The 14,243-nt window shown below is 27.7% G+C and overlaps 1 protein-coding gene across 1 annotated transcript in view; it reads right to left on the bottom strand.

Moving 5' to 3' along the window:
- Window positions 1-1,419: 1,419 nt before the first annotated feature.
- Window positions 1,420-14,243, bottom strand: part of LOC129960149 (monoglyceride lipase-like) — a 76,717-nt gene continuing 63,893 nt past the window's right edge. Inside the window, exons 4-7 of the mRNA XM_056073333.1 lie at window positions 12,918-13,028; window positions 9,523-9,696; window positions 8,684-8,815; window positions 1,420-7,410 (exon numbers count right to left, since the gene is read on the bottom strand). Of these exons, the coding sequence (XP_055929308.1) occupies window positions 7,312-7,410; window positions 8,684-8,815; window positions 9,523-9,696; window positions 12,918-13,028 (516 nt within the window). The 3' untranslated portion in view covers window positions 1,420-7,311. The remainder of the gene's footprint in view (window positions 7,411-8,683; window positions 8,816-9,522; window positions 9,697-12,917; window positions 13,029-14,243) is intronic.

The following is a 14,243-nucleotide window of genomic DNA, read 5'->3' as shown; positions in this document are numbered from 1 at the left end:
TGAAACTAAAAAAACGCATTTGCGTTAATGATTATTTTTCTTTTAAAAATAAACTATAATTCAAGTATTAGGAAAATAAATATTTATTTCTTCACAAAAAAAAATGAGTAACATATTAATTAAAATTATCCGCAAATTATAATTTAATTGAAATAATGGTGAAATAAAAAAATGCATTCATATTTGCAATTATTTTTCTTTCAAAATTTAAATTATAATTCAAATATCAGAATAAACACACATTTTTGCATAAAAAATTAGCAACATATGAAATTAAAACTATCTGTAAATTGGTAATTTAATTTATATAATGTTGAAATTTTAAAAAAAAAATTATGGATTCATATTTAGAATTATTTTTCTTTTAAAGAATAAATCATAATTCAAATATTAGCAGAATAAATATTTATTTTTGATTTTAAAAAAGCTGTTTGTAAATAGTTATTTTAATTTTGAGTGTGAAAAAAATTAAAAGGACAACATTTTATTCCAGTTATTGTTTATTTTTTTGGAATCTGCTAACACTCCTGGCACAAGTGCAGGTACAATCAATCATATTAGCTTGCAGTTTAATTACAATTGACTCGTGCTCCCTCTAATTTTAGGTAAATTTATTGATATTCAGATGAAATATATTGAGCATTACAAACCAAACCCCTAATATATATTCAAAATAAAGGTATATTATTTGATGTAAAATTTTTTTCAAAACTTACATATTTTTCAATGCGGTGAGTGTCTAACATACGTTAAATGTTCTGCATTAATTAAATTTTGGAATAAGCACAAAAAGTCATAACACAGAATATGGCTTGATAATAAATGGTAAATAACGTGCATAATTACACTTGTCATTAGACTGTATTTTTACGTGATACTTTTATATTCTTAAAAAATTCTTTTACTTTAAAAAAAGATAATTTATGCTGTCATATGGTTGTTTAACAATTTCATCATATGCCTTTTTTACTTAATATTGTCTTTTATAAATCTATGTCATAATGTTTTTTTTTTTTTTTTTTACATAAAACGAATAGTTTTTAAAAATCATTTTGAGCGAAAAAAAATTGTGAAAATAATGTTGAAGATTCATAATTCATAAAAAATTTATAAATTGATTTATAATAGATTGATCAAGAATTAATTTATGAAAGATATATAAAAAATTAATTTATGAAAGATATATAAAAAATTAATGAAAGTTATATAAATAATTAATTTATAGAAAATAGATAACGACTTAATTTTAAAAAGATACATAAAGGATTAATTTATGAAAGATATAAAAAAATTAATTTCCGAATGAATTATAAAGAATTAATTTGTGAAAGATCTAAAAAATTAATTTATGAGTGAATTATAAAGAATTAATTTATAAAAGATTTATTAAGAGATTCATCAAGAAGAAAATCGAAACACTAAATCAATTAATCATTTATTAAAATAAAGTTTACAGCCTTGAAGTTGGATCATACAATTGTCCACACAAGAGGAAAAGTAACCTTCCTTCCAAAATATTTCATTCATGTCCCATAGAAACAGATCCATAGTTTCATGTTATGCTCATTGAATGCAACATGAACTCTTTATCACAAACTCTTATCAACTCTTAAACAATAACTACTGGGAATAAGTACTAATTATACAGTATACAAAGTAAACAAAAAATTAACTAGATTTGTTCGTTTAAAAGAGAAAAAAAAACATTGGAAATTATTTATAAAATGGAGCATTACATTGTATAATAACAACTATTGTCGAAATAATATTTTATCACCACTTTCTTTCTCTGGATACACAATGTAAAATTCATTAATGATGTTTCAGTGGTAAAATTTTTATTCAATAAAGAGTTTTTTTTTTTTCAGACAGCAAAAACAATAACTTTCAAAGATTCAAAACTGTCACATTTTGTGTTTCAAGGCTTCTGTTATTTGAAAAAAAAATTAAGCACATACTTTATTATTTAATTAGAGTATACAAATTCCATTATTGCTACATATGCATACAAACATGTGTTAGTCTAAGCATTAAAAAAGACTATCAGATTGATTTGCTATTACACTTGTAGAACATCATTTATTTTTCTCAATAATGGCAAATAAATTAACGCTTATGAAAGTGAATAAAATATTAGCACAAAGAAATTTGGCAAATTCAAAACAGGTAAAATTACAATTAAAATTCAATGTATCCATAAATTCGTATGGAAAAATATTATATATAAAATCAAATAGAACAAAAGAATTTTTTTTTTTTACTGAAAGAGATTGAAATATTTAATTTCAATATATAAAGGTTTTGATAAATCATATCTAATAAATAATTAAACAATGAGTAATTTCAATAAATAAAGTGACAAATATTATAATTTTTGGAAAAATAATAATTTTAATAAATAAATAGTTAAGTATAGCAAATCAAAAGTATCCATATCTTTGAATATAAAAATCGAGCATTAAACTTTAAAAATAAACAGTAAATTAAAAACTTAGTTTAACCTCATAAAAACTTATTTTTTATGAGGAATATTTATTACTTTTTTCCATTTATTACTTTTTCAGAATCTACAATCTGTCTGTAATTATTATCAATTTTTATAACGCGATTTGATTAAATTGATAATTAACTAGCATTATTTTATCGTATTCAATGATAAATAAACATTTTAATTAATTGTAGATTGATTATACACTGAAGATTTCTTTTTAAGCTTCTTTTCCTTCATAAATCATTAAACATGTGTAAACTATTTAAAAATTTCTGATAAAATACAAAACTATTCAAAACTATTGCTTCATACAAAATGATGTGGAAGACTTATAATACATTTATTTTTGTTCTGATCTCTTTATTAGAAAATTAATTCTCAAATCGCTTGTTTACAATAAGAAAATAAACAAAAACACTGAAATGCTTACATTACACGATTTGAATGAGTGTTACTGTACAATTATTAGAAACAAATACCAAACCCAACCCCAGTCACCTAATATGAATCACCTAGTATTAGTTTCATAAAGAAATTGTGAAATTCAGTGATAAGTTAAATGTTAGATTAACTTTTTAATGAAAAGTGAAGAATGTTTTCTTAACTAAATGGTGAACATAGAAAATATGAACATAATGAAATCGATGCGAATAAATTTACTCTACGCCATTCGCATAAGCGTCTGATTAAATATCCATTGACAGCGTAAGATGTTTATTATTCGCTGTCTTTTCCTGGATGGAATCTTCATTTATAGGTGTTTACGAAGATTTTTAACAAAAGATTTTCCATTTATAAAAACAATAGCACTTTCCTATTAAAACTACAATAACGATGACACTCGACAATACAGATGTACACTTAGTGAAATCTCTTTTTTGTACATTGTTGAAATTACACAGTGAATAATTGAAATGTGTTATAAACTACTTAAAAAGATATAGCAGAGGAAAAACGCAACAAATAGAAAGACTGAAAATAAGATTGGGGATATTTTTTAATAATACATCGAAATATACATTGTATATTTTTAAATACTGGGAACAATATGGAAATTGTTCATGATTAGTCATAAGGTTGACTGCAGTACCATCCAAGATATCAAGGAGAATTGCATGCATCAAAACTGTGCCAATAGTAAACATATCTTTTCAAATCGTTCTTCCGAAAATAATCCGAAGAATACCTTTCTCAAGCAAACATTTTGCAAAAATATAGATTAAGAATGTATAATGTCTAGGGATAAGTGAATAAAAGGTAATAAAGGTAATGCAATCAAAAAAGCAATGGTCCACTAGAAAAAAAAAATGTTTTGAAATTCTTCAAGAAACAGGTAAATTGAGTTGACATTATAGTATGAAAATGTTGATCAAGAAATTAAAATTTTTGACGCCACTTGCGAACAATGCATGGACATAAAATATGTCCAGGTGAAAGAGACAAACTTTATAAAAATTATCAATAAGCAAATTACATTTTTCCTTAGAAATTTATAATAACTGAGCCAAAAATAAATGAGCATTGAGAAAGTAAAATGGTTAAAGACAATTACTTTCAGAGTATCATGATCTTTATATTTTCACCATCTAGGACTATATAATTAGAAATAATATCTTAAATGCTGAGACTAGTCAGACACAGCATATTCTAATTGTGAAAAAGAGAACCTTATCTTCGAGAAATTTAAGCCGAAGTGCTTACTATTTTTAACAGAAATAAAGTTCTCGTGGATTTTACAACTGTGATAAAGTAAGAATTATTTATATTTTGCTTGGGAAAGAAAAGAAAAATTTGATTTATTTGTCATGGACTCTAATTAAGGTGTAATATTCAAGGTAACTTTTCTTTGTTGTATGGTAGTTCCGTTACTAACGAAATTCTTAATAAAACTCATACCTTGTTAACTAGAAAACTTTTAGCTGTCCAAATCCATCTAATATTGCATGCGAATTTTAGTTTTCTGTTAAGACAAATTTAGTAATTATTTTTAAATGAAACAGTTTCTGTTTATATTTCTTTTTATTTTGCCACTAAAAGTAAGAACAAATAAAAACATAGGTTATTTGAGAAAATAAAAACAGAATATATTAAGATGGATGTTTACAGTCATAAAATTTGAAAGAAATGGTGTTGATAAGAAGCAGAAATGAATCCTTTGATTGAAAAATATTAAAAATATTCCGAAGCTCATGATTTGGTCCTTACTTGTGCGAGATGTAACAAATTGTGCGCATTTCTAGCACATTCCGTTGATAATACATCTATTTCGCAGGACGATGTTTTGATCATTGATGATTCCACGGAAAATTCAAATAATGAAAATTGTGCAATATCTTACAACATGCAATGAGTTCTGTTCTTGAGGCTTTCAAAACTTTTGGTCTGGAAATGAAACGACGGCTTGCGATTGAGACAGACTGCACGCATTTAGTCACTTACTGATCAATAATGCTGAAAAATGTTACCAACATAATGTCAATCGGTATTTTTCTAGTGCATGTGAGCACAATCATTTAGATCAATCACACATCATCAACACATTAGATCAATCACATCATCAATGCGAATTTTTTGAGCTTTTAAGTGAAAAGAGAAGAATCTTGATGTTTTAAAAGAATTCAGTTTTGTTTATTATCACCCAAGACTAAGATTGTTATTTTCCAAACCCAATCATTTAAATATTTTGCTAAGAGTTTTTTCAGCTTTGAAGTGAAAAAATCAAAAAGCTTGATCATTTAAAGGAATTCCATTTTGTTTATTATCATCCAAGTCTATGATTGTTATTTTCCAAATCCATGCATTTTTAGCATATTCATTTAGATATTTTGCCATTAGTTTTTTGAGCTTTTAAGTGAAACGAACGAAAGGTTTGATGATTTAAAAGAGTTCCGTTTTATTTATTATCACACAAGACTATAATTGTTATTTTCCAAATCCATACATTTTGAGCATATTTGAGCAGTTTAGATATTTTGTCAGGGTTTTTTTTTTATTTTTTTTTTTTTAGAGTTTAGTTTTGTTTATCAACTATGAATGTTATTTTCCCAAATCAGGTTAAAAATGAAACTCTCGAAGAAGAGCCATAAACAAAATTATGATAATTATAGTACTTTTTATAAATAAATCATGTGTAATTAGATACTATTAAATCTATAATTTTCTGAGAATTACGTTTGAAATGTGAAATCTACCAACACAGTTTGAGAGTAGATAAATATATTTGACAAAGTTTTACTCATCATTTCTCAATGGTCTTCCTTTCCCTTTTGATCTTTAAAGTAAGAATTAGAATGAAAAGTAGAAATTCTGTTCAAAATGAATTTGATCATCTTCAAATGCGAAATATCGTTAAAAGAAATTTGTTTTTCTAAAAATTCTTAGGTTTCTTTCAGAAAATTCTAAGCATCTGTCATTTATGGATTTTTTTTTTTTTTTTTGGAATTCCTATGCAACTGAGAGCCATGAATTTTAGAAATTCTAAACAAAATCTTTCAGAAAAAAATAAACAGCTTTGAGTAAAATTACAATAAAGAAAAATGATCAATTGACACCTACAAAAAAGATAAAGTATCCATTACCTTTTATTCAATGCACGTTTTGAAATTCTCTTAGCATATAAATGAATGAAAGTAGAATGGCTGGCGAACTGACAATTCAACATAAATAAAAGAAATTGGCAGCAATGGATTGGAGAACAAATGCTGTTACTCTTAGCGGAGTAATTTTTTAAAGTAACTAACCAAGCATAATTAATTTTTATATGTTCTAGTAAATATGAACTAGAATATATAGATTTTAGGAATATATATTTTTGGGACTATATATATATATATATATTGGAGTATGGAAAATATTAAAACGAACCAGTATTTTCTACATTCCAAGATTCCAAGAATCACATAATACTTTAGAGTTAGGATTCCTAACTAGCAGAAAAAGATGAGAAGTTGAAAGGAGTTTTAAGAAGTGAACATATTTCAGTCATGTTATTAGAATACAGAAGAACATTCAATGCTCATCGGAATTAGAGAATTATTGTTTGGAAATAATATTTGATTGATTGTTAAACAGGAAATAAAACTGAAAGAAAAGACGTGTCCTTTAATATTATTCTGAAATACTAGCAGTCCGTAAACGCATGACAAAACGCTCAGATAATGTAGCATGAAGCACAGAAAAATCAGTTCTTAGTTATTAAAAATTATACAAACAGTTATGGTAACTGGCTGCTTAGATCAAAATATTAAAATAAAAATTAATTGATTGACAATTGTTTGGGGAACATTATGGATTTTAAACACAGATCAGTAAGTAAAAAAAAGATTTAGCTTTTGTTTTTTTAACTGATGACATAAGGTTAAAATTGAACATTTTGATATCTAGACAAGCTCCCTAAAAGAAAATATTACATTATAAAAGAATTTTTTTAAGATGAAGAAGATAAAGTAGAAAACCTTTTTTTTTTACAAAATTACATTTAACTTGCTAAAAACATTTCAAGTTATCAATCGATATGATCCTGAGAAATAGCGAGAATTCGCCGATAAAAATTAATAACACGACTTTCTATAGAAAAAGAAATTCCGTTTGCAATGTAATATCAAATGAACTAATATGCAATGTTTGCTTTGCGGACGTCTCCTATTTCTAAGGCTTCAGTGCGCGAGTCCCCAATTTGGATTATTGTAAGTAAAATAGAACCACGAGCACAAAAGTTTAGAAAAACAAAAACAAATGGTTAAAATATGAATATAGTCCTACAGCTGTAAAAACAGCATCTTTAAAAAGAGATTACTAGCTAATCTCATTTGCTCCTTGGTTTATGATCTTGCCGTCATCCAGTCAAGAATGTCTTGTGTGACAGCTTCGGCAATTCCGTCTGGCTCGCAAAGAAGACTGTGGTAAGCTTTCGGGTACATCTAAAAGGAAAACAAATAAAACAACAAATAAGGATTAGGGATTATTAATGGAGGAGCAAGTAAAGATTATAATATTACATATAAATAGTTTTTTTGTTAAAATCATAGTACATATAAACAGATCAAAGTACTTCGTTCTTTATAGAGCCACTCTCACTCAATCTTTAATATGGCCAAAGCAAGGGACTTCTGGTGATCTTTTCACCATTCATAATCTCGCATAAAGAAATAATATCTGGAAGACTGAACTTCATCCGGAAGTTTTTTTTTAATTCGTTTATTTAGTTGTTTGCAAATTCATGTTTTTTCGAAGAAAATATTCGGAGATACGAATCATATATTGATTACTATCTTACCTACATGTGAACTGGCCATTTAAATAAAAAAAATCATGTATGCACTTAATTTAACATGTTATTCGAAATAACCTGCTATATTACAGTATTCATTTTACAGTTTATCTATCATTACTTATATTTTTGATCTTACACTCAGTTATACCATGTTGAAATCGGGTCCGAGATGGCACTGTACGACACTGTCGGCATGTGAGCAAATAGAAGAAGGCTCTAATAGTTAGTTATAAAAAAAATTGTGTGTATGTGTAAAATTGTATTTCTTTTTCAGGACAGACATCTATATAAATAAACTTAAAAAGCAAAAATATTAAATATAAATACATAAGTAAAAACTAAAGAAAAAAGAGCAACTCGAACGAAGGACCCCCAACTCCCATGTTATTCTGACCACTATACTGCACTGCCCTGGCATTGAAGCAGAAGTTGAATATACTTATTCTAATAGTTAATTGTAAAAAACAAAAAATTGTGTAAAATCGCGTTTCTGTAGGAAAGACATATATACAGATAAACTTAAAAAGCAGATCGTTAGAGCCTTTTCCGAGATACATGAATTAAATTTATAAATATAAAACAATTGCTCGTTTAAAGTTATAAAATAGCATGCTTCTGCAGTCCTGACGCATTCTTATAGCTTGTCCATGGTTTCAGAAACCCTCTGTAGATGCAATAAATATATCTTATTCGCCCTAAATTAATTATAAAAGGAATCTGGTTATAAAATTTTAATATAAGGCAAAAAGCTATGGACATAATTTTAGGATTAAAAAAATTCTAATAAATCTTGATTCATGAAATGACTGAGTGATTAAAAAACATTAAACAAGAGACTAAATTATGTATGTTTATCTCGACAATGAAGTTGCATTGTGAATTTGAAATACTTAGAAGTTTCAGTGAAAAGTAATTCTTACCTTGATGGTCTTGTCTTCTGAAGCAGACTTTTCGTACATAAAAATGGCACCTTCGGGAGTGCACAGTTTATCTTCTTCTCCCTGACAAATTATGAACGGAAATGTAATGGTTGGAATTCTCCTCTGTATTTCCTAAAAACAAAATATACAGATTTGAATTTACCTTTGATTTTCTCTACAATAATAGTATGATTTAAAAGAAAGATCTTGCTATACTAGTTGGTAAACCGTTTAGTGGACATATTATATATTTAATAATTAAGAAATATAAGACAAAATATATTCTTTCTTGATTTGTTCATGCTAATGCTTTGTCGATAACGGTTTCTGAAAACCATGTCCCTCTCATTTTTTTGAAATAATGTAGCGCTTTTAAGGATTTTATTATTTCTGAATAGCATAGTACAAATATGTAAAGATTATTTTCATTATTATCATATTTATTTGAAAATGAGGTCGAGGCAAATGCTTTTCGTCCAGAGAGGCGTTTCATTATATTTCAACACTCAAGGTTTCTTTTCATCCGTTAATAGCACCATACAAGCATCAGTTGAAACATGAATCAGAAAATGCTTAATAAAGTCAATGCAAGATGATAATTGGTAAGAATACAGCTAGCACGCCTTCATGACTGAAGCTCAGAATATGTCTTTTCAAAAGACAGCAAATATAATTCTGTGCATTATCATTGCAAAGAAGATATTCTGCCAGAATTCAATAAACAAATCTTCATAAGAAAAGCTCGAAATCCTTTGCAAAATCCCTTGGAATTTACAAAGTACATGAAAAACAAAATATTCTACATAATCATTACAAAAAGACGTCACATGATAGCTTACCTTACAAGCATCCACGAGAGAAGCTCCAAATCCAGCTTTACAAAAGCCATGAAATCGTAATGGATCTTTTTCCATTTTTTTTACTGTTTCTGGACAGCTACTCACGAGAGTCAAATCCAGAGTTGCTATCGGAAACTGGGGTGCTACCCATCGCAAAATCTTTGCTACTGTCGTCTGTAAGAAAAATTGGTATCATTAAAACCGTATGTTCATTTTCATAATAATAATGGTTGCATTTTATTAAAAATGGGATTTGTCTTCAATAAAATCTTAAAAAGTTTTTAAATTGCGAGCTTAAAAATCAAACAAAAATGTCATTAGTCTTAGGATGGCTGCATGCAAATTTATAACTGACATTAGTATGATGCATCATCATGGCTTTCAATCTTTTGAACTCTTGTTTGTCTTGTAAAAGGTTGAATAACTTGATAATAGCAATTAATCGAATGTGAATCTGGAATAATTATTCGAGTTCGAAGTATTGAGCTTTGCATTTTAGAATTTGTTGCAGCTTTTAAGATTTCATCTTACCAGTATCAAGAATACCTCATAAAAGATACTTCTTTTCAGAAAGGACAGCTGAAAGACCGTTCACGTCTTCTGAACTATGTCTATCTGAGCGGTTTTCCAGCGGACAGATGATTGACGCTGAGCAAATTGAATACTGTTTTCAAAGAAAGGCTTATGGTATTTGCCTTTTTGAAGTCCGTGTATCATAACCGTGTTGCCCGTGTAGTCCGTGTAGCATGTCAGCAGATGTCAGTTTAGAGGACTTTCATTTATAATAAATCTCAAGCATCATAGACTCACATTGGCTGATGATCACAGACATTGAGCTTTATATTACTAGTAAAAGCCAATGTTATGCAATGAGTCATGTTTCGAAATACAACTAACTGATAGTCAAGTTTGAGTGTGCCCTAAACCGGTCAGGTTATGGGTGTAACTTTACTACAAGATATAATGCAATGTGGTGTTATTTCCACGGTGGAAAGGGGAGTACATTCTGTCCTGGATTGAATCCTATAAGCATATTATTTGTCACACATCCCTGAATAGGGGTATAAATTTTAAAGTGAAATTGGGTTTGTTCGAATTTAATGGAAATTGCATTAATAATTACATTCATTCAAAAGTTCGAATTCAGAAAAAGTAGGTCTAAAAAAAGAGTACAAGAGAAAAAATTCCGGGATTTTTTAAATTAAAAATGCCAGCAATTATTGATTTTTGAGATGTATCAAATATAATAAATAATAAATAAGATTATCGTATAATATAAACAAATAAATAATAATAATAATAAATAAAATTTTATATAAATTTTAAATATAAAAATTTTATTCAATATATATAGAGAGAGAGAAAAATTGGCCCGAAATAACCAACATATACAAGAAAAATAAAGAATTCGGGTCTATTTCAATGTCTATTATAACTTTCCTTTACACAAGTTTTGATATCAATCGTTAATACGATAATTTTTCTCAATCAAATATTAATAGTTCTTTTTAAAATTCAATGTTAAGAACGATAAAACATGACTAAATAGAAATTGAAAATACGTGCTTTTAATTTCATACTTTGTTATTAAAAGCAATAATTTGTAAATAGCATTCTCGAGCTATACCATTTCACACAATCAAAAATTTTGCATAAATTTATCAATTAATATTAACAAAACCAGCTTCAATCAAAAAGATACCTGGATCAAATGAAAAATAAAAGATTAAAAACTATTTCCTGAAGCATTTCTTTATAATTTAAATATAAATAGGATAACGCTTTAGATTTTCATATTCAAGTTTCTACCAGAGGATACTTTAAATCATTTTTAAGAATTTGTTACATTTAATCTCTTTTTACCATTAAGATTATTAAAAAAGAGCAATTAATTTACCTAAGCACTTTTAAGCTTTTGTTTCATTTTTAAAAATGGCATTTTGTCAAAGTCCAATGACACTGCATTATCGACATATAAGGATTGAATTTGAATTTTATTCAGTAATGATTTATTAATTTATACATTTAATACTACATAAATTCGTACTTTATAAATAATTTTGCTACGGTACTTTTTTTTCATCGTTAACGATCTCAGAGATCGTTTCTACAACTATAATCGGGCCCCATTTGTTCAAACAAAACTTCTCTTAAAATTTCAGCAAAGTAGAATATATTACATACATTGTATTTTTCTCTCGCATTTTCATTTAATTCAAAAAGAAAAAAATGTATCTGATTCTAAAGCAACGTTGAAAGACATATTTTGTTTTCCATTCCCTTTTAATATTTTTTTCTATTCTTTCAGGAAAATCCTTTTGTAAACTTGAAATGCTCTCCGTTCTAAAAGCTTTTGGTTATTGCTAAATGTCTTTATAACTATTGGATGGAAACGTATAAAATTTGGAACAGTCATGTTTCAAATCTTGCTCCTTCGATTAGCATTACAATTTTTCAGAGTTTCAACTCAAGAAATTTTATCTTATGAATTTAAAATATAACAGAAATATAAAATAAACTTCTATATTTTCAAAAGTTTACCACCTTTGGTTTTTTTGAGAATTTAATATAAAATAAGAAATATTATCAAAATTTTACTATAACTTGAAATATATTTAAAAACAACGAGAACTCTCATTTAACATTCGGAATTATGGCCTTAACTCATCACCTGTTTACTCAAAATTACAAAACGTTACAAGCATTCGAGCTATTTTAGTATGGAGAATGTTTTCGAAACTGGGCAATTCTATTTGAAAAATTGAGTTTGTATAAATCTTTATATGACTTGCATGCAAAAATATCTCAAACATCTATGAAGAATATATTTCAATAAAGATAAGCATTTGAAGTTTTATTGGGCTATAATTAGTCTCGAATAAACCAGCAGTGTCAGGGAGCTTTTTGAAGAATTGTACAGAAGAAAAATCTTCGAGTGATTCACTTTTAATCGTATATAATAAGGATATCTGTATGAATGTATTTAATTAGGAGAATAATAAAATAAGTTTATGATTTTTATTTAAGATTAACCAAAAGAAATTCAAATCAATAAAATATGAATTCAAAATTGCAGATAATATTTAAATAAAAAATTCTAAAATCAAAAAAAAATCGAATTAGTTTAATTTCGCTATATAGCCACACGTAACGTTTAAAATGTATTATTGATGGGCGAATTAATTTGCCGGTCATAATCTATGAATAAATCTCATTTACTCTGATCTTCAATTCTAGAATAATATGAATGAATCGGATATTTAATTTACTTTTAACTCTTTCTCCTTTTTTTGGTTAAATTGTTATTAACAACTAACTAACAGTTGCCCATAACAACATTATATTCTCAATGACATTTTCGATATAATGAAAACATGACTATAAATATATCTTACCTTAAAAGGCGTAGCTACTTCCGGGTTTGTTGCAACAGCAGGGCCAATCAAAATGATGCCTTTGAAATAATCTGGTTTTCTCAAAGCTGCCAGAATAGAAATTGCTCCACCCTGTAAAAAAATGGCTCAATATATATTCGATACAATAGCAAAAGAAGTTTCAACAATACGACAGAGGAAACAAAATGAGATGCAGTTTATTTAATTAGTGACATTTTAGAGATAAGAATTATTGCCTTCAGTACAATCAGCATAGATTTTTAATTAGAGAAATGTAGGTTCTTATCAGATTTTAAAAAAAAATGGGAGAAATATTCGAAATTTCATTTTTTTTTTTTTTTTAGAATTATTTTAATCTCAGAAAGGTCATAGAAAAAACTTTGACTAGACACAATGTCTAGACCTATTGAGTGAAGCACTAAAGCTGCAATTTTATTACAAGCCAAGATAAATATATCTTTATTCCCTAGACTTAAGACCATAGATATTAACATTTTTTATCAAAAATTTCAAACCATTAAATTTGTTCAAATAATTATCATATTTAATTTCAATTAACTTAAAAAAATTTATAACAATATTAAAATTAATGAAAAATAATTAAATTGTCAAATTTTTAAAGCTATCTATTTTTTTTATAATTTAATTAGATCATATATATCTATATATATATATTTGGGTGTTCTGGGTTCGAGTCCTAGTTTGGGCATGGTTGTTCTCTGCTCTGTGTTCTATCTGTGAGGCGTGTGAAAGAGCCCCCATGTAAAAAAGTGTTATGCAAATGTATGTGTCATCTTCATATGAGCTAGAAGTCAGACTTCGGTACTTGGATACTCAGGGGCCTTGGCCCTCAGAAGCTACTGCTCCCTCGGCTTATATCACTGACAGTTCGTCAGTGGGCTTGTAAAGTGCCATAAGTAACAGCGACATATGCTTTCTTACAGGAAAGATGTTTTAAATGACATAAAGTATTATGTTGTATGTTGTTTGAGTCAATAAAGTGATTGCTAAAAAAATTATGGTCTAACTCTGTAGCCACCCGTCACATTATTCATAGGGCCGCGGTGGCCTGGTGGTAAGGTACAGGCGTGTGAGCCGTAGGGTTTCACGTTCGTCGTGGGTCTGTTGCATGTTAAATCCATCATGCCAAGCGTCCTCCTGCTGGTGTGGTGTGGTGTGGAGAGGGGAATGCCAGCTCAGGTGTCGTCCTCGTCATCTGACCGTGGTTCAAAATTACGAGGTCCGTCCCAAAATAGCCCTAGTGTTGCTTCAAACGGGACGTTAATATAACCAAACCAAACCACATTATTCATAATTAGTGGAATT

This window comes from Argiope bruennichi, chromosome X2 (genome assembly GCF_947563725.1).
Source record: "Argiope bruennichi chromosome X2, qqArgBrue1.1, whole genome shotgun sequence".
Classification (NCBI taxonomy): Eukaryota; Metazoa; Arthropoda; class Arachnida; order Araneae; family Araneidae; genus Argiope; species Argiope bruennichi.
The sequence above is the reverse complement of the archived record's forward strand: the minus strand, read 5'-3'. Positions and strand labels throughout refer to the sequence as shown.